General features: G+C 26.6%; 2 protein-coding genes and 1 long non-coding RNA gene across 4 annotated transcripts; 1 reads left to right on the top strand and 2 right to left on the bottom strand.

Moving 5' to 3' along the window:
- Window positions 1–4,960: 4,960 nt before the first annotated feature.
- LOC107163234 (inositol-tetrakisphosphate 1-kinase-like) lies at window positions 4,961–13,908 on the bottom strand. Of its 2 annotated transcripts, none has more exons than XM_015510542.2 (9): window positions 13,163–13,908; window positions 9,394–9,418; window positions 8,764–8,853; window positions 8,553–8,697; window positions 6,469–6,561; window positions 6,358–6,401; window positions 6,113–6,275; window positions 5,816–6,052; window positions 4,961–5,755 (listed from the first exon to the last, which is right to left on the bottom strand). In XM_015510542.2, the coding sequence occupies exons 1-9, from the start codon at window positions 13,267–13,269 to the stop codon at window positions 5,592–5,594; spliced, it is 1,068 nt and encodes a 355-aa protein (XP_015366028.1). In that variant the 5' UTR covers window positions 13,270–13,908; the 3' UTR covers window positions 4,961–5,591. The 2 variants fall into 2 exon arrangements, with proteins under 2 accessions (XP_015366028.1, XP_089075956.1); XM_089219830.1 differs by lacking the exon at window positions 13,163–13,908 and adding an exon at window positions 9,524–9,541.
- Window positions 9,822–13,156, bottom strand: LOC149058254 (uncharacterized). The gene is made up of 4 exons (XR_016190315.1): window positions 11,485–13,156; window positions 10,563–10,577; window positions 9,991–10,017; window positions 9,822–9,840 (listed from the first exon to the last, which is right to left on the bottom strand). It is a non-coding gene; the product is annotated as an uncharacterized LOC149058254 (long non-coding RNA).
- LOC107163210 (proteasome subunit alpha type-4-like) lies at window positions 13,901–21,296 on the top strand (the record flags this gene model as incomplete). The annotated part of the gene is made up of 7 exons (XM_089218345.1): window positions 13,901–14,017; window positions 19,243–19,285; window positions 19,369–19,531; window positions 19,603–19,769; window positions 19,832–19,962; window positions 20,032–20,155; window positions 20,832–21,296. Coding segments are annotated over 7 exons (930 nt in total), but the record flags the coding sequence as incomplete, so codon positions are not given.
- Window positions 21,297–21,953: the final 657 nt, after the last annotated feature.

Here is a 21,953-nt window from a genome sequence, read left to right as displayed (position 1 = left end):
ATAACGGTGATTTTTTTTTTTGGATGTTTTAGTCAGCACCAATTTCTACATTATAATTTTAGATAAATACATTAAAGTTTTATATTTAACAACAATCAAATAAAATTTTTTTTTCATAGTGTGATTACATTTTTAATTATAGGTACCTAATTAATATAAATATTTGTGTGAGGGGTATTACCAGTGGGTGACTTCCCCTATCATATGAATCATGCTATGTTCATTTCTAACTGTTATCATAATGACTTATTGTACAGATTATGTGTATAAATTGTCTTTTTCTTAATAAAAGAAAAATGATATTAACTGTATAAGTAATATATTTATCCTTTTCTGAATATTTTATACAATACTATAATACCTTTATAATTTGCTATTACCAGGTATTTAATTCCATTTCAATTGGTTTAAAAAAAAATAAAAATAATGAACAATAGGAACCTTACAATTTGTACATTTTAAAAACTTTATACTTACCATTTTCCAAAAATATACAATATGTAATTTTTTTAAATGTGTGCATAAAAATTATTATTTTTTGACTATTTTTTTTAGTAAACTCTAAGCCCTAAATGAATAATGATACAAAACTTAAAAGATAATTCGTTAAAAACATCTATGGTCAAACATGACTTCCGAAAATCAACAGGAAGTGACGAAAAAAAAATGTTCCAATGACTGCACGGGCGTCACCGGAACAGGAACTTTTATACACCTGCCCTTTTGGTCGGCCATTTTTTCCGATATAATTATATATATATATATAAATATAATGTGTATTTAATTTGTGCGTTTTATATTTGTAACCTACACATATTTCATTCATACGATTAATTACATTTTAAATTCAGCTTTATCCTTTTAAGTTATATCTAATAAAATCATAACACTAGCTGAAGTCTTAAATAGTCTTATATCGAATTAAAATTTATAGATATCATGCTGATAAATGTAGGAAAAATATAAAAATGCAAATGTCAATTGAATTTTTTTTTTTTAATTTGTGTTTTAATTAAATAATTACTGAACATAAGATACAAAGTTACTTAGGTACAAACTTAATATATATTTTTAATGCATCAGATAATAGATATACATTTATAGTTTATACAATCACCCATTAATAAATAATGCACAGTTATAAACATTTATGTTAGTCGAAAAATCCTAGGTTAATAATATTAATAATATTTATTACCTATGTTTAACATTAAAAACAAAAATGTCCAGTATTTTTGAAGAAAATCGTTGTATCATTAAAGCGGGAAGTGAGCTATTCCAGGCGAAATCGTCACGTTCATGAAGTTTCCCCCTCCCCTACTTTGTTCTATGGAATCCGGACCTATATTCAAATTTAGTAGCCTTTTAGTAACTATTTGTAACCGACATCAAACAATTTGTAACCTAACAGTTTCCGAGAAAACTCAATTTCTATATTAGGGAACAAACATTTTATTAACTGCAAGCAATATTTAATAGGTAGGTACACAACGTATTGACAATAGTCCATTTACATTTGTCTTCAATCATAATATATAGAGGACTTTTGTCATTTCAATTAGCTTAAAATGTATTAATTATTTAGATACAACTTACAATAATAGATTACAACCATACATGAATATAAAATCACATTGACGTCATAGGTATTGTTATTTATAAACAACTTGAAGGGTTGGTACCTACATAGAACCAACTTAATAATTTGGCAAATTAATTAGCACATTTTCATCACATATTATATGGCATTGATATTATAACCAATGCTTATCTAAATACTTTAAGTGGTGCATAAATAACAATAATAAAATCACAAAAGTATTAAGTATTGGTATAAGAAGATATCGCAAAAGTATTTGGATACCTAGCTGATTAGTGATTATTATAGGGGTATATTATAATTGTATGTAAATGTTTATACTATACCTATTTATTATCAATTTAATAAAACGAGTTTTGTTACAACTTTTACAAAATCTAAGTAGATATTTTTTTTATCCTATTCATATATTTACCTATCTAGTACCTGTAGGTATAGACTGTAAAAATGTCAGTTGGAAGAAAACAAATTCCACCGTCTGGCGTCAACAAGGTCGCATTCCTCGTCTAGACTCTTGTGTCTTGTATATAATATCGAATACTATTTATCTGCTCATATCCACTGAGAATATAATTCAGATAATAAATAACTAGCTAAGCCTTTTAAACCCTAATATTTCGGAAAGACACCACAATTCAATTATCAGAGTACTTAATAAAAGTAATAAATATCTTTTAATTGAGTAGGTATACAACGGAGATATAATAACGCTACAAACCATGTTTTCTTACTCTTTGTTCATTTGGAATTTGAATATATATATTATTCCATCACAAATGTAATAAAATAAAAAATAAAGATAATGTAATAACAGCGCAGTTGATATATATTTTTTCAAAGCTTTATTTTTAAAACTCATATAAAACTTTTTATTTGACGTTATAATATAATACATTTTAGATTCCGAACGGAACGATTAATGTAGGTAAGTGTTTTTTTGTAGATTAAACCATAATTTTTATATATATATATATATGTCCAAAGATGCTTTTTATAATATAGAACTTTGGTCTTAACCAGTGGCGTCAATCAGTTTTTGTTAGACTTTTGTTAGGGCAACCACTCACTGATTTGTCGACTCAACTTTTTTTCACGCAGATTCACATAACATAATATTTCCATAGTACGTAAAGAGGGGTGGGGGGGTCAGGTATTTGAACGTCACACATCGTATGTTGGTGTATTAAATATAAGCAATTTTGTTGCCAGATGAACTGTCACAGGATAAGCATTGTGGGGCGGAGTGTAGGTACGGGATGGAGCAGTGCATCGGTCGGCGATTACGGCCCGAGGATGTTCCTGATATCATGTCAAGAAGGTGGATTGAGGCGTTGGCGGATAATCAGAGGATAGCGTTTGGCAAGATGGTGGAGACAATACTTGGGCTAAAGGAGGAAGCAGAGCGCTCCAGACAGACAGGTGGACAGTTAGGGTAAACGGTACCGCGAAAAAATAACCACGGAAAAAATAACCCCGGAAATTTAGACCCCGAAAAAAAAACCCCCGAAAAAAAAACCCCCGAAAAAATAACCACGCGAAAAAATAACCACGGAAAAAATAACCCCATAATATAAGTTAATATAAGTTTTCAAATTAATCTCAAATCTAAATGTATAACATACCTATTACCTACGTACAATTGTTATGTTCCCACAAATAATATTAATTTTGGATTTAATGATAAATTATTGTATACCTACGATAAAAACGATTAAAAGCACGGTCTGTCTGTCATATCGATCAGATATACCTACAATAGCTAGGTACAGTGACATATTATAACGGATAAGGAAGGTACTACTAACAGTACTAACTTTATCTTAAATTTAATGTAATGTGATAATTCGGTAATTTAAAACCAAATTATTATATTATATAAATTGACAAATTGTATTGTATTCCACGTTTATAATGAGATTTTTTATTTATATATTATTGACATTATTTTACAAATTTATACTTTACAACCAAATTATTATATTATATAAATTGACAAATTGACAAATTGTATTGTATTCCACGTTTATAATGAGAATTTTTTATTTATATATTATTGACATTGTTTTACAAATTTATACTTTATTACTTACAAATCATTTTTATTATAGGTTTATTTTTTCGCGTGGTTATTTTTTCGGGGGTTTTTTTTTCGGCGTTATTTTTTCCGGGGATATTTTTTCCGGGGTTATTTATTAGGCAAATCAGGGTAAACATTATTATTTTGTGGGCCGGAGGCCAGTTTTCCAGGGTGGTTAGAGGCCCCCGCGTATGTAAAATAACTACGATTTATTTTTTAAATTTTTTACAAAAACATTAAAATAAATTTACAAATGAAATAATTGTAGTTCTTATTTCTGTTAATCTTATTATAAAACCAGAATTTTGATATCTCCATCATTTCGTGAGATATCGCAATGGGTAAATCCTTGCAGGACACCCTGTATATTTATTTTTATTTTATTTGAGTACATTAAATTTATTATTTAGCTATTCAAATGTTTTTCTTTATTTAAAAATGTAATAAGCATTCTTGTAATACATTTTCAAATCTTAGAATACATGTAAACTCAAATCTTTTTGCATATTTTTATGGTTTTAATGAATTTTGCCTACATTTTAATTTCAGATGCTTACAAAAATGAATGCCAATATATCACATTTGACAACTGTATATTATATTTAAAATTGTAGAAGCTATAGCAGACTAAGGAGTCTAAGTCATAACCTTTGAAGGTGGAATTCTATTATTTACATTTTATTACACATTATTTCGCATGCTACTTTTCATGAATAATATAAAAAAAACCTTACGCCGTGTCCTACGTGAATCCGACGAGTGCGAAAGAATTCTATTCTGACCATGCTGTTCTGTCGCAATACGATGCGTCCGATGCGACAAAATACAAACTGTTTTGTTTTTCGTCGCATCGGATTCACGTAGGACACGGCATTATATAAGTAACACAAAATTGATTTAAAGATTACGTAAATTTATAATTTCCAGTCGGATGTTATACTTTGAACAATAGTTCTCGTAAGCCATATTTAATTGTCTCATAATATACTCAAAAAATACACACCATATACCAACCCATATGACCAAATTATTTTATTATTTTTATATCCTTTATCAATAGATAAATTGTGAATGATGTAATACCTGACATGCACATGAGTAATATTAAAAATATAAATTAGTTATTAAATATAAGAATAAAGAAAAGGAAAAAATAATTAACCTAAGAAATTTTAAATGCACACCTTTACCGTTTTAATTGTGTAACAATACATAAATAAACAATTGAGAATAGTTATAAATAGTGAATACACTATTAAGATTTTAAGCATTTAACATATATATTATGATGAGTATATATTTATTTCCTTAAATTCAATTTTTCAAAAATAATTCGACAATGTCAAGAACCTATTCAACCGCCTTATTAGTTATTAGTTATTACATAGTAAATTCAAATTTTAAATTTAAACAATAATTAATTGACAGTTACGGATAAAAATGTTAACAAGTGATTTAATATATTATCAAAATAAAATTGATATTATATATTACAACAGCAATGAATACTATAGTAATTTATAGTAAAAATGCCTTAAAAGTCAGCAAGCAATTATATTACTCATAGAATAAATACATAATCAGAAAATTGTTTGAAAAATATATATAAACTGGAAAACATACTTAATTTGTATTATTTTATTATAAATATATATGTATAAAAATATTATTTTTTTCATCAATTATTTATAGCGTGATTTTTATAATCTTGGTGTTCTGCAACATGAACAGTTAAGATTGTAAAACAATAATTTAAAAACACTTAGAAAACTAGCACATATCATAGAAGTAATAACAATACATTTTACTTATCAAATAGATTAAAAAAATCAGATTGACAAAATATAAAAATGTATACACAAAAAACAAGTATACGATTTTTAGGCAAAGATTAATTGATCAGTTTTAATTATATTAATTAATTGAATTTAGCTTGGCGCGAGATTTTTTTTCATCACTTGAATCACTAGTATCAAACCCAGAGTCTTCAAAATATGCTTTGGAGCATATAGATTGAGCCCGCCGTGACATAACGCAGTCTATAAGTTTTCCAAAAAAGTCTGGAAATCCATCATAACCTGTGGAAGCGTATTATTAGTTTTTATTAAAATTTTAAAAATTAACAATAACACTTTTACCAGGATAGGCATTTATATCAATAATCGCATGCCGATTGGTATCATTTTCAACAACAACATCAACACCATATAGAGACATGTTTAGATGATTTCCCAGAGTTTTGACAATAGAATGCAATTTTATTGGATCTATGGAAGATCCTTTGGCACTTTCAGAAGGGTCAAGAACACTAAGTTCGCTACTTGAATCAGATTTAGACACAGAGTGACTGTCAAAAGTAATTGTATCTCGGTCATCTAGGAATCAATAAATTATTTAAGTCAAAATTAGACACTGGTTTCAAACAAACACTTTACCATTCGAGGCATAAAAATTTTTCAATGATGGTCTCTCAACCATTTGATAATGATCTCCAACAACATACAATTTATACAAAATTGCATTGTGATTAATGAATGATTGAGCAACACATGGAGGCTTACAATCAGCAACACCTCTTTCATTAAAAATTACAGACATCTAAAAAATAAGTTATACACTTCAATAATATAATTACGAATATGTCTAAGCTTGACTGTTTCTGTTTTTTTTTATGATTTACCTGATGACAATAATTTGTTCCTTGAGCTACAAATGGCTTACAAACTAAAATAAGTCAAGGCATTAGTGCACTTTTTTCAGACATTAATTAATATAATAACTAATAACTTACTAAATGGAAAAGTAACTCCGGCATTTTTTAGTTTCTTAATATTATCTTTCACATTGGTTGACAGGATTTCTACAAATGTTGGTGTAAAAACATCTAACATATATAATAGAAAAAATAATTACAATTTAAAAAAATTGTTTACAAAATCCTGAAAGAAAAATGTATATTTATGTTTTCGAATAGTTTAACCTAAAATAACATTTTGAACAAAAATTGGGCCTTGACTGGGAAACATTAGGTATTAATTATAATTTATAATTTTATACCTAAGTGTTGTATAAATTGATTAAGAATAATTTTATGTTTACTTAACTAATTGGGAAAAAGTGTTAATTATTTAACCATATTTATGTCACCAAGTCAAGTGTTTAGTTATTTTAATAAACAAAACGATATAAATAACATTTTAATGATAAACTCAATACATTAAATACCTTTATTTAGGTCCGCTCAAACTGAAGCGGTAGCAAAATTTAATGTCCATACGTTTTAATACGAACACACTCATAATCGCAAAATTAATACCACGGTTTAAATGTTATCACAAGATTGAGCACAATATTTTTGTTTTTCGCTGCAGACACTATATCTTTTGCACCGCTACAACAATGAGTTGTAAATTCCCAACTATGAGTTATCTACATTTTATTATTAATATTATATTAATATTTATAGAAAGCTTATCATTACATTGTATGATATATTTTGACTTTATATTCAAACACATATCTATCCATCATAATCATACACTTTGCAGTTGAATCTAACGTTGTGGTGTTTGAATTTATGATCGATTTTCTTGCTTAAAATTTATTATTTTAAATAATTTACAATAAAAATGACCAATAAAGTTGAGCAGTTAAAATAGCTATTGTTAAAGAACATCCCATCATATATAATATGACACTTCCAGAATTCAAGGATACGAGGAAAAAAGATTATATTTGGGATCATGAAATAAGTGTTAAAATGAATGGTGTAAGCGTACTTTAAAATTTTAATAATAATAAATAAAATACATGTACGCGCATGGGTGTCACAAGTTCGACTACTAATTTTTGGTGAAATATTTCACTCCGGTCAGGTTAGAACAAGAGGTATTTAAAAAGGATAAATACCACTGAAGTTACCGCTTTGGTTTGAGTGGACCTTTAATGTACTATCATTACAATAACACTAAATGATTTTACTATCCAAAAATTGGTATAAATAAAAAATCAAACAGCTAAGCAGGAAAATTACAATATAAATTATTAATTTAAGTTTTTAATAAAAAGATTTATAATATAACTATGGATAATTTTAGCGTGATTGTCTAAGTATAAAGTTTAGAACTAAACATAACATGGCAATTAGCCAAATGATTTTGGCATCATTTTAAATCACCACTAATAAATCTGCATATGAGACATTGGCTCAACTATAATATCAGTAAATTGACAATTGCACAAGTGCCAACATGAAATAAAAATAAAAATTAACTTAATCATCTGTGTTTAATTAGATTATTTGCATTATTTACGCTTTAATTTTCATGCAACATGCAATAGGTAACTTATGGTTTCTTATTGATATAAGTTTACTTAAATAAAAATAAATAAATAATTATTTGATTTATGTAATTTGATTCACTAATCAAACATAGGTCTAAAAAGTTAAGGGACATTAAATCACCCTTGTTTCAATGAAATCAGTATTACATAGAGTCAACCACACTGTACAAAAACATATGCTTAAGTGGCAAATGTAATTGTAATGGGAAATAATGAATATGAAGAACACTTCAATATAAATCTATTTCCCAAGCAAAACAAAATAATAGGTAGCATCAAACCTATGATAAAAATATATAAATATAACTATACTTTTAAATTGTATTAAGTACCACTTTAGACGAATAAAGTGCCAACACTTAAATATACCATGAAACAAACCTCTTAAAATGTCATTACTACTTATATTCTTTATATTTTTTTACAATACCATATAAGCCCCAGGTCAAGGTCCTATTTAGTGTGAGAGAACCAAAATAATTTAGACAACTTAAAATACCTAGTTACAATAATAATTGTATATTGGTGTACCAATATTGTTCAAGGTGGTGTTCAACACAACATTATATGTTTTGTAACGATCAAGGAGGGTACGAACACTATCCAATGGATCAATGATTAATACTTCTGGATGATCCTTTATATACTGTTCGATTCTATCTATGATTTGAATTGCCTAAAAATGAAATAAAATTATTTATAAAATATAAAAACATAATATAAATACAAAGTACAAACATACCTTTTCATCATTTCTGGCAATTATTTCAGTAAGTTTATGTAAAATTACTGCAAATGGCCCTTGATTTTCTAATGGTTTGTCTAGGTCCAACTTTGAAACAAAATAATATATTTAATTATTACAAAATTTTAATATCTTTGAAGTTTTAAATGGATATTGGTAGAAGATTGAAAAATTAAATAAATCATATTAATCAATATTATTATTATTACTATACTACTACTACTACCACAGATTATATAATTTTATATAATCTGTGCTACTACTACTACCATTATTATTGTCAGAGTGTACAGTGTAAGAATGCATTTTTTTCCATTTTTCATTTAATTTACCATAAATTCTCAAAAGTGATCTTACATTAAATTTTTCAATAAAAATATTCTTCAACTTGGATTTAAACTTTAAATAAGACAAGTACTAATTGTCATTGTGAATATTTCATCACAAATCACAATATGAAAATAATTAAAAACTGATACTTGTTAATTTGTTCTATTTAGCAATAGATTCTATGATATTAAAATACATTCATACTCACATAAATTGTTGTAGTTTTGTCTAACTATGAATTAGTTTAGTTATTCTTTAACTTAAATTATAAGTTAAAATTATGATAAAATGACTTACTTTCACTAATTCATATCCGTGCTGCCTGCAAAAAATAAAAATATTTATTATTAATTAACATTGTTGTTATATAACTTTTCATTAGTTATTTGTAATCATATAATTATTTAGTTTACTTATCTATACATACATCTATTCATATATTTATATTTATGATTATCCTTGTAAAACAGCCACAAACCTAATATTGTTTTCTATTAAACATTGGCTAGAAATGTCTTATTTTATTAAATAAAAAAAATTAATTAATATTATTTAAACTGATATAAATATCTAATTAACATTGACTTGAAAATTAATTTCATACACAATTTAATTCAACAAAAATAAAAATTTATTTGTTGGAAATAATGATTTTCATTAAGTTTAATCATATTATAATAATTACAAATTAAAATCATAACCATAATTTTATTTAAATAAATATACCCACATATATCTGTTAAGCTATTCAAATATTTTATTATAAATGCGACAAATAATTTAATGTTAACGAAAAAATTTGTGAATCTTAAAACAAAAATATATTTTATTGCTTTGAAAAGGGAAATAAATATAATATGAAATATTTCAATTCAATTAAATGAACTAACTTACATATTTTCCTAAAAAATTAATAATTATCTACAAAACAAAGTATGCAAGTATAATAAGTAATTTATTGTTTTTAAATAGGTATTGAAAGTCATAGACCAAAAAATAGATACATTATTATAGGTAGGTATTAAATTAATTATTTTTGTTTCTGTATTTAAATAATTTTATTCACATTATTTATAGTATACATTAAAATATTTAAAACCTATTTAAGATTTATTTAAAATGAAAATTAAATTAATCAATAAGTACTTTAATATTTTGTTAATTTTAACATTAGGTACTTAAAATGTATTTCACAATTGTTTTGATTAAAACATTGATGAATTAAAATTAGCAACAGTATATCAAAACAATAATCAAATACCCATAACAAAATTTTTTTTTTATCTACTTAAGATAACTTAACTACCTAAATCTATTTTAATATAGTTAAATTATTTAGATTTAATTTTGTTATTATAGTTTCTAAACGGTCAACTTTTATCAAAAATCTTTTTTGATAATTTATATTTACAGTAACTAGTAAGGAGACTAAACAATTACCTTAAAAATGTACTGTAGGTACTTACAAGTTTGTTGGTTTACTAATCACAAAAAAAATCAGTCAATTGTTAAAATTTATCTGGTTTAGAATAACATAAATTTATTAATGAGCATTTGTTGGTTACCTATTGCTTATTTTTTTTTAAATATAAATAATATAAATAATTCCTCGTAAGACTTTGATTAACAAGACAGTTTGTATTTATACAGAAAAACATTATCATCAAATTATTGTAACAAATATTATTATCTATTCTACAATGTAACTGATATGTTATTCCACGGCACAAAGTAAGATAATATTTTGTATAACTTTTGAGAAATTAATGTTAAATAATTAAGAAAATAGTAATAACCAATACCTAGGGTTTCAGATTTAAATGCCATAAAAATATCAATAAATGTGATTAAAAGCATCACACGACACACACACCACAGATATAATATTGCTCGACAATAAAATACTCAGTTGTATTCAATTAATCAGCTAATTGATTGAAATGACATAAAGATAAATTTTAGCCTTATCTAATTTAAAACGAGATTACCTGATGTTATATAGTTCAAAATAAAAAATTAAATAGTACTTTGTTTATATTTCAAAAAAATCAATTTTATTTAGTCATACCAATATTTATGAGAATAGGTCAAGCATGTCTTTAAAAATGTGTAAAACTTCAAAAATGCCTCAAAAAGAATAAAATGAACAAAAAAAAAAAGGTTGTGGTTACCACATGAAGTAATTGAAACATATTAATTGTAGCTTGGAAAGTTTCAAGAAAGACATTCCAAAAAAAATATGTAAATTTAAGCGTAAATACATTTAAATCCAACCCATACTAATAAATAATAACTATAAACAAAGTTAATTTAAGACTACTTATACAACATAAACTCGACTTATAAATTAAGAGCTAAGTTTATAGATCTATGGCACTAGTAACTAACCTATGTTATATTATGTATTATGTAGGCTAGGTCATAAAATATACATGATTACTGAATGAAAAACAAAAGATAAATTCACACTTATTTATAATATAGTTAAAACAATATTTATATATTTTCAAAGATGAATCTTTTTTTTTGCATATGGAAATAAATGACACTAATCATATTGCATGTAATTAACAACTATGCACTGTGTTATCAACGAGATTATCAATATTTTGTTTTCTTTCATTTTTTTTTTTTGTAACACAAAGTCAAATACAATCTTGTGGCTGTTATATTTTCATTTAGCCTTAATTCAGCATTAGAAGTTCAGTATAACTGGTCAATTGTTTATGATGTATAAATATAGAATACACTATTTAAAACTATATGTACACTAATACTGAGATAAAATATAATAAAATACAAGATAAGTAAATGTTGACTAGTAAAATTTAAACAGTTGTAGTGTAGTTTATTCTATTCTGTGGTTTGACTAACCAGTTGCAATAAAATTGATAAAAATAAAATTTGACACTACTTTAGAATCATTTAGACTCATTTAGAATTTTCATATTAATTCACAGTGTCTATTAAAATGTCTTATTCTAAGTATAGCATAAGAAGTAACATAAACCTATATCCTTTATTAAAAATATTTTTCAAGTCAAAGTTTAAAATTATATAGGTATTGTGTCACTAGTTTATTTTTACCCCAATTTTTACATTTACTTATTTAATACTTTTTAATATAGACATGTGGCAAATACATCTAAAGATAATTAACACATATTAAAATATACATCAAACATATTAAATATATGTATAGCAAACAAAGAGATCAACATAAAAAAACTTAAGATGATTATTTGTAATAAAATGTACTTCTATTTTCCATATAAATGTTTAAGTTGAACTTGAGAAAATGAAACGAAACATAATAAAATAATTCTATAATGTAAAATGAAATACTACTTTACTTTTCTACACAGTAATCTATTTAATGGCTTAACAACTTATAGGGCTGCCTCGAGGGCTACTCATTATAATTTTGGATGCAAGTAGTAAGCACCAAATACTAGCATATTATTGAAAATTTGTTAATAATATTATTTTTTTATATGATGCAGTGATAATAAGTTATAAGCATTTACTATATAAATTTTAAGATTATCTTAGTGATTAATGTATTTGATAGTAAATGCATAAAAACAATGTATTGCCTCAACCCTTCCAGAATAGTTATATAGATTACATATTTTATCTAAGACTATCCTGCCAGTACTATCTATACACCCCTTATGAGCATATTATTATTTATTTTAAGTAAAAATTTAATACAATTAATTGTACTGAAACTATTATTTATCTTAAACATTTTTTGAAATGTGGAAGGTATTGGTATTAATTAATAATGATAGGTAATACATAGCAAAAATAATATTATGATCAATTGAGGATATAGTTTTATTTATGATTATAATTCAACAACTGCTTCTTCAGTTTTTGATTATTACTATTAATTCAGAATTTTGAGATTCCCGAGAAAAAAATGTATACACCAAAAGGATCACAGAGATTTTTTGGGCCGAAATGTTTTTGCAATGTGCCTTTAATTTAGGGATACACCCTGATTTAAAAAAAAAAAAAACAAAAATCTTCTTTAGATGTACTTAAAAACAACTCGTCTAACCTGCACACTTTTCCAAACTCGGTCCAATTAAGTTTCTGGCTCTTTCTGTCGGACATCCAGTATCCGATGACCATCGAGGACGACGATCGCTTGTCGTTTTCGGTCATCTCGCCGACGCCAATTTTACGTCTCGATCGACACACTGATATCGTCTTCGTCGCACGGACGCACGACAACACACTGCACAAGCACAAGTCGCGTGCGCTCGATTCACGTGTCAGCAGATGAATGTGACGGCGATGCACATTTGCGATTCGTCATTTCGGACCGAATACAAATGATTAATATTTACTTAATTCTTTTACCAGAAAAATACGCGAGCTGTATTAAGATTCGAAGGCCGTTTACCGCCCATCGCGTGTGTGACCGTATGCAGTATTTCAGAATGCGACGACGTTAATCGTTACCTGATAGTTTGCTCATTTGCCGTTCCAACAATATAATATCATTGTGATGGTTTCACTTTTTTTCTTCGACCTTATCACGATTATACATTAAGTACGATATTATTACGATAATATAATATTATAATATAATGCATACGTTATGCATATTATGTGTGATATGTAACGATATAATACTATGACATTACAATGATGTTATGCGTAAGCAAATAATTTCAAGTGATTCAACCAATCTTCTTATGTAATTAAACAATGTGAAAAAAATGTAGACGATATTATATAAATAAATGTTATGTTTTGATGATACTCCGGTGTGATAACAACTTGACATTCCATAAACGTGCAATCACACTATCACAGATTACAGAACAATCGCCGATCGTGCTTGGCAGTCGTGTGCGTACTGGCGGGTGTGCCCACCCGTTTCACCGAATTATTATCGTGTACGTTAGTAAGTTTCACTTACGAGTTACGGTCATAGACCTATATAAACTAGTTAATAAATGTATAATGCTTACAATTAGGAATAACGATGTATTATCGTAGCTCGTAGGACATTCATAGACAGCCGGGCTTAGGGTGTTTAACCCGTCCCCATCCATTGTCTTTGTTGTCGTATAATAATATATTATTTAAATTATTTACATACGAAAACTGTAAAAAACCTTAGCTTGATTTTTGCTTTAACCCCTCCCTCCTCCACTTACACACACCTAAGTAGAAATTTTGCAGTAGATTAGACATTTAATAGTGTTATACGGAAAAGGTATCCTGTTAAAAATTATAAGAAATCAAAACGTTACAAATGAATGGATACCTAAAACTGATTATTTTAAACGTACTATACAATATACATTTTTAACTACCTAATGAGTGACATAACATCTTAAGAGAATTTCAGCGTAATATTTGTTTTCTCTCTCAGACTCACGAGCTACATAAATGAAACGCTTTCATCTAAGTAGTGCCGCATTAAACTATGTTGCCGCCACGAAGCAAAATAAAATATGCCAGCCTTAAGAAAATTATAACTATACTTATATATTTCTTATTTTATGTTGATCCTTAAAAATTCTTTGTCCCATCAAACACCATACAATTTTCCACCCCAAATTTCCCAATTTTCCCACCCGTTTTTTTTAATAACATGATAGAGTAAACTCACCTACTAAAAAATGTATAAAGAATAATATTTTTGATGGTATGATATATATAAGTTTTTTATTTTCTTATTATTTGACTTAAAATTTGATTTGAAAAAAAAAAGTTAATAATGTTTAAATAATTTTGAGACAATATATTTAGACAAAGCTATAAGTTATTCCCTCAAAAATATTATTATCTATCAGGGCCGGGCTGAGGGCCTGGCAAGGTGGGCGCCACCCAGGGGCGCAAAATATCATAGACCTGTTATTAGTACAATATTAGTATAATATAGACATATTATTAGTATAATAGGTCTATGCAAAATATGGAGTAGGAATGGGGGCGCAAAATTAGATATAATTAAATTAGAAAATTTAAGAAGGGAGGCGCAAATTTTTATTTTACCAAGAACACCGCTATTGATCGGCCCTGCAGCCCTGATATCTATCGATTTTTTATTAGATATTTTTACCTCAAGATAATTCAAAAGCATAAAAACAATGATTCTGAGCAAATCCATTTTGTATAATAATATGTTAAGTGTGGTCCAGACTCCAGAGAGAGAATAAACAGTAGTGCAACCAATACAACAGTACACTGACATCTTTAAAAAAAAAACCTGGAAAGTTTCTCTGCTGAATGGTAGGTGACGGTCCAAGTAAGTAACAAAATAACAATTATTCTTTGTTTAAATATTTGTTTTTTTTTTAAATTTTAACTTATCTATTAACAAATAATGTGAAAATAATTTTTTCATAATATATGACTATATGAAAAACCTTGTATTAATTTTTCAAACTTTTTGGCCTTCAAGTGTTGAAGTATCTATTATTTTTTGAATATCATCAAGATAAGGAAATCGTAGTATGAGAATTTGTTAACGGTGAATATCCAATGTCTAACTTCAAACTTTAAACAATGCAACAACCGCATGTATTATCTCCGTCTTACAAAGTTACAAACGTAAAACATTTGTTATCTGTATATCACAAATACAAAAAAATAAAAACGATGTTGCAAAGTACGTCATCTTCTCTTTCTTATAATGTGAATATTTTGTTTATTAGTTATAATTTATGAGTTATGAGTTGACTGTACTCTTCTCGATTCATTCCCGCTTAAAACAGTTTTTGCTATGTTGTTTACGTTTGTAAGACAGAGACAACTCGTGTGGGAGTTGCGTCCTCCTCGTGGAAATCTTGAACAATTTCAAATCTTAGATATAAAAAGAAAAATTTTAATGAATTTCTTACTTAAAACAATTTGCAAATTTTCGTGAATTCTATGGCTTTTTAAAAAATTTTAAATTCATACACTCTTAAGAATTATTGAGGATTTACATTCAACTTTTTTTTTTAATTTCCATAAACAACAACTTATGAAGAACTTACGAGTTTTTTGTCCGATCAAAAATTTGTTTAACGATATTAGTAAAAACAAACTCATAATAATCTAGGTATATGCCTAAAAATGCTTCAACTCCACGTGTCATATTACTGTCGTCTGTCACAAAAGGTAATAACATACATTAATAAAAAAACATGCTTAGATTATAAAATATATACATTCATTGCTCCACTCAGATTCTAAAATTTAAAATTTTTGTAATTTTAAACTACAAAATAATTTGCAAATTTTGATTTTGAAATGATTTTGAAACAAAATCGAGCGTATCTTAATATTTTTAATTGCTATTACAAAGAATTATAAAAAAAAAAAATGATTAATTGACATTTATTATAAAGAAAAACCTAAACAAAATTGAAAGTTGAAAATGTTTACAAAAATAGTCTAAATTGAATCAAAATATTTTTGAAAAATGTATTATGTGTTTAAAGTTTTAAAATGATAAAATTAGCGTTTGGTGAAAATTTCAAGTATCCGCAAATCTACAATTATCAGCTTATAATTACGACAAATCAAGAAGATCGTTCTGAGGCTATATTTTATTATAATCTACAATAATATAAATCAATAATATTCACCCAATTATTTAAAGACAGTAGTACGTAGCTGTATAACCAATAATTCCAAAAATTGTATACACTTACATATTATTTGTTAATAGATAAGTTAAAATTTGGAAAAAATTAGATATTTAAACAGAGAATAATAATAATTTTAGTTATTTTGTTGCCTACTCGGGCGTAACACCTACTATACATATTAAATACAGAGGAGAAACTTTTTCGGTTTGTTTTTAATAGGATGTCAACGTACTCTAGGTATTACTGTTTGTTTTCTAACCACGCGCACAGGGGCGTACTCAAGGGGGGGGGTCGAACCTCCCCATGACCTCACTAACCTATGTAGTCTTGTGCGTTCGTGCTTATATATAATATAACTCACAGGAGCAACTTCTAAAAAAAATTTTTCTTAAAGGGAAAAAATAAACAAAATTTATCTATTTTAAATTGTATGTCAACATGCAATATATAACGATTGCATCCATTATCTGTTAAGAACTGTAAGATTAGATAGGTAATTAAGGTAAGTAAGATTAGATATCTATCAAACATCAATGTTGTTAATCTATCAAAATTTTTAAAAAGAAGGTGACAAAGTCCCAGTGATAAAAAGCAAAATGTTCAACCCCCCCTCCCCCACCAATTGAAAACACCTGTGGGCTGTGAGTACGCCTCTGCACGCGCATAATATACAAAATGCATTTGCACAGAATCATTTTTTTAAGATATTGTTTAATAATCTTAAGGTAAAAATATCTATCAAAAAGTCGATAGATAATAATATTTTTGAGGGAATGATGATATACCTATTGACTTAGTTATGGCTTTGTCTAAAAATCGCCTCAAAACAATTTTAACATTATTTAAAATTCCAATTTTTTTTTTTTAAGTCGAATAAAAAAGTCAAATAATAAGAAAATACAAAACCGATATGTCATCCTCTCAAAAATATCCTCTACAAATTATGTAAAAGGTGAAGGTGATTTTACTCAAGGTTACCCAAAATGCTAAAAAAACAATTTTAGGTGAAAAGGGGTTTTATCAATGTTGGGTTGGTTATTAGTCTGAGAAAGAAAACAAATATTTCTCCGACATCGCCTTAATTAAAATGTATTTGTTCTTTAAAGTTTTAATATATCTATTCTCTCTTTCGATATTGTGTTTTGACTTTATACTCATTTCTTTACTTCTTACTTGAGTAGTTGAATGTATGAATTTGATTGGATATTCCGATTTCTTTGAGTACATTAATAACTAATGATAATATTGTGATATTTTTTTATGTGGGGCATAAAATAAAATAGTTTTGCTTTGGTTGATTGGTTGGTAAAATGTGTTGAATGATTAGATCTTACAGACAATTCAATCCAAATATTAGTCCGGAATGTAGAATATGATGCAACGCATGTTTTTAATCGTAGAAGAATTGTATGTGTTTCCTTGCAGGAACTGAAGAAACGTTGTAATAGCATAATTTTAAATATTATATATTATTAAGTTAATTATCAACCTGATTATATGCAATCAATGAATCAGCCATGGCTAGCGCACACTTGAGACATAAATGAACCGGGCAAGTCCGGGCTGGTCTATAAGAAAACTATTTTAAATATTTTGCGGTTGAATCATTGTACTTGGCTTTGGTTTTGAAAAAAATCATTTTAATCATTCCATAAGAAATCTAGTGAATATCCAATGTTGTAAAAGTTTGAACTTCAGTCGATCATAAAAAATTATTTCATACTCTTGCTCAAATTATATTTGACCCAATGAATTCTTTTTTTTGGAAAACCATTTGGAAGAATATTGTGGAGTGCGGACCAGTGGATACTGGACAAATCAATGGATATCATCTTTTAATTATCACGCATTCACGCCATCACTGAAACCGTGTACAGTGTACACGATACACCGTCTAATCTTGACACTATTATAACACTACACCAGTGTAGAAACCTCTGATCACGGAACACAAGTTTATAGATAACGATAATAAATATTTAGTGAGTCCTTGCTACGGACTATTAATCTATTCTGTGCTACATATTAGCATAGAATATAATTATAGATGAAGCTAATAATTGTTATAAATATGATAACTTATATCAAACACGGACTGATGTACTGAACTAGTAATGAATTATAATATTTGGCGTTTGTTATAGAATAATTTATTAGTTTTATAATTGAAAAATAGTCGATTTCAAAGACGTTCTACAACAATAAGATTACACAGCGCTTATTCATTTAACCTTAAAAAATCCCGGATTTTCAATTTAAAAGTATTGTCATTGTTTATCAACAGTATTATGAAATTATGAATTCAGAATTACTGAATTAGGTAGTTTTCATTATTTTAATTTGCAAAATTTATAAAAATATTTTATTAGTGTATTAAAATTGTTTTGGTTTTCCTTCAAATACATTTAAAATGGTAATTACATGTACAAATATATTTATTACATACCAAAAATCTATCTCCTTAACTTATTTTTCATTATCTAATAACATTAATAAATGCCTAATAAAATTATTAACTTTTTATATTTAACTTCTGTTCTAGGCGCGAAGATATGATACAAGAACAACTATTTTTTCTCCTGAAGGTTATATCTAATATTAATAGTAGTTTTTAAAATTTTTGTAAGTAATGAATCTGTGAACTGATGATGTATATTATTTACTTCAGGTCGATTATATCAAGTGGAATATGCTATAGAAGCAATCAGTCATGCTGGTACATGTTTGGGCATTCTTACAAATGATGGAGTTCTCCTTGCAGCTGAAAAACGGAACGTGAATAAACTGCTTGACGAGACTTGTGGCTCAGAAAAAATTTATAAATTAAATGAGTAATTTAACTGCTTTTAACTACTTATTTTGAAACTAGAAAATCTTAACTTTCAAAATGAATATTTTTCAGTGACATGGTTTGCAGTGTAGCTGGTATTACTGCTGATGCCAATGTCTTGGTTAGTGAATTACGTTCTATTTCAGAACGTTATCGTATGCAGTATGGAGATTCTATACCGTGTGAACAGCTTGTTTCATGGTTGTGTGATGTAAAACAAGCATATACTCAATATGGAGGTAATATATTTCAAAACTATATAAATGACAATTTATACTAGTTGTATTGGAATATTCTATAGGTAAAAGACCATTTGGTGTATCAATATTATATATGGGTTGGGATTCACATTATGGCTTTCAACTATATCAATCGGATCCTAGTGGAAATTATTGTGGTTGGAAAGCAACTTGTATTGGAACGAACAGTGCTGTACGTAGTAAACATTTTATATTTATTTCAACAACTTATTGTTATTTAATCGTTCAAATTATATTACAGGCTGCCATTGCATCATTGAAAACTGAATATAAAGAAGGACAAATGACTTTAGATGAAGCAAAAAAATTGGCTGTGAAAATTTTATCAAAAACTTTGGATGCAACAAAACTTACAGCTGATAAAGGTATGCTATTATAATTATAACTGAGTTATTCATTCTCAGCAGTTGAAAAAATCTCCATATTTTTAAAGAACTGAACAAAATACCTTAATTCTTTCTCACTTAACATAAATGCAATAAACTTAAATTGTTTTTTTAATGAATCTATTCTGATGCTTCCCATATATTTAATGTTTTACTTATAATACTCTGTTATATTATATCACTTACCTGTAACAGAATATTAGAAAATAGTTTTAATTTACCTTTATCAGATTGATTGAAATAAATTTATGGGTGTTTAAATGGTTTGGATATATTACTATAATAGTACGCTGACACAGTGGAAAATTAAATTTTGATGATTGAAGTATTTTGTCTACATGAAAATAAAAAATAAAAATAAACTATTTTAAATACAATTTTTTACTTTGCTTTTGTAAGAATCTAAAATTCAAAATTAATAAAATTATATTATTAAAAAAATATTGGTGTATAACTTATTATTTAAATAAATAATATAACTTTTTGGACACATCTTTATAGCTTTTAATGAGTCATAATTGTATAACATTAATATATTTTTTTAATCTTCACACTGCCTAAAATTCAATAAGAAATTACTAATGACTCAAAAAAATATTAATTTTATGTAAAACGTACAACTATTAAAATTGATAATTGATTTACAATTTTTTAGTGGAAATGGCTACTCTTAAACGAGAAAGTGATCAGACCGTCACAAATATACTTGAGAAACATGAAGTTGAGAAACTTATTACTGAATATGAGAAAATGGAAGCTGAAATTGCTGCAGCTAAAGCAGAAGCTAAAGCTAAAGAGAAGAAAGAAAAAGATGCAAAAGAAAAAGAACAATCTTCTTAAAACTAAAAAAAAAATGTTTACAATTAAAAGTAATATTTAAGGAAATTAATGAGAAAGAATTTTTTGGTAATAGCCTATTACAATATTGTTTGAAATAAAATAACTCGATTATTTCTTTAATTATTATTATAATTTTTTTTACAGTACAGTTACAATCTTTTTTATTAGTATATATTTAATTTATTATCTGTATAAAAATAATTATAACACCAATCAATGATTTTAAGTAAGTGAACTTTGCTATTGAATTCTTTAATAAATATCAACAGATCAGAAGGTACTTGGCATTTTTGTAAAATCATATGGAAAGGGAGGTGTTAGTGAAACTAAAAAGTATTCATACATTGATTTTGCGTAGAAGAAGAGATATAGGTTTTTACAAACAACATAAATGTTTATTTTTTTGTTGTTGTTTCAGCAAAAGTGAACTAGTAAATAATATTAATAATACCTTTTTATTAAATTTACTTTAAATAAAATATAATTGCTGTGAAACTTACCCTAAACAGACATGGAATCCTGTCTTGTATTAATTCCTTTAATGTAACATAAAATGAATTCCTTGATAAAGGGGAACCTGTCTAATATATAACAAAAGCCATTTCAAATGGTATAAAATCTAATTAAGTAGCTAAGAAAATAGAGTTAAAAATGAACAAAAATCAAAAATATTTTAGCAGTTTTTATTTTTTTGTTAAACAATTAGTTTTGGTAATAAATAATTTTACTTGTTTTTAATTTAGAATATTAATATGCATCAGTGGATTTACTATTTTAAAATGCCACTAGCTAAAAAATGTGTTTAAAAATAACTAATATCATCCACTAGATAATATTTTTACTTTTAAATTATATTCATTCGCTCTGCAGATTTTAATTTTCTCAGCTTTACTTGGGTAAACAACTTTTAAAAAATATTTGAATTAAATGCTTGTTT

This window comes from Diuraphis noxia, unplaced genomic scaffold, assembly GCF_037042655.1.
Source record: "Diuraphis noxia isolate RWA-SAM2 unplaced genomic scaffold, SU_Dnox_SAM2 contig0002, whole genome shotgun sequence".
Lineage (NCBI taxonomy): Eukaryota > Metazoa > Arthropoda > Insecta > Hemiptera > Aphididae > Diuraphis > Diuraphis noxia.
Note: the sequence above shows the minus strand (reverse complement) of the source record. Positions and strands in the feature narration are given on the sequence as shown.

What these genes read in the sequence shown, in the direction of transcription:
- LOC107163234 (XM_015510542.2), bottom strand. Translation starts at nt 13,269, where the DNA reads ATGACCGAAAACGACAAGCGATCGTCGTCCTCGATGGTCATCGGATAC. An exon ending in ACGGATATGAATTAGTGAAA is followed by an intron (nt 8,854 to 9,393) that starts GTAAGTCATTTT and finishes TTTGTTTCAAAG; the next exon opens with TTGGACCTAGACAAACCATT. An exon ending in TGATATAAATGCCTATCCTG is followed by an intron (nt 5,756 to 5,815) that starts GTAAAAGTGTTA and finishes ACGCTTCCACAG; the next exon opens with GTTATGATGGATTTCCAGAC.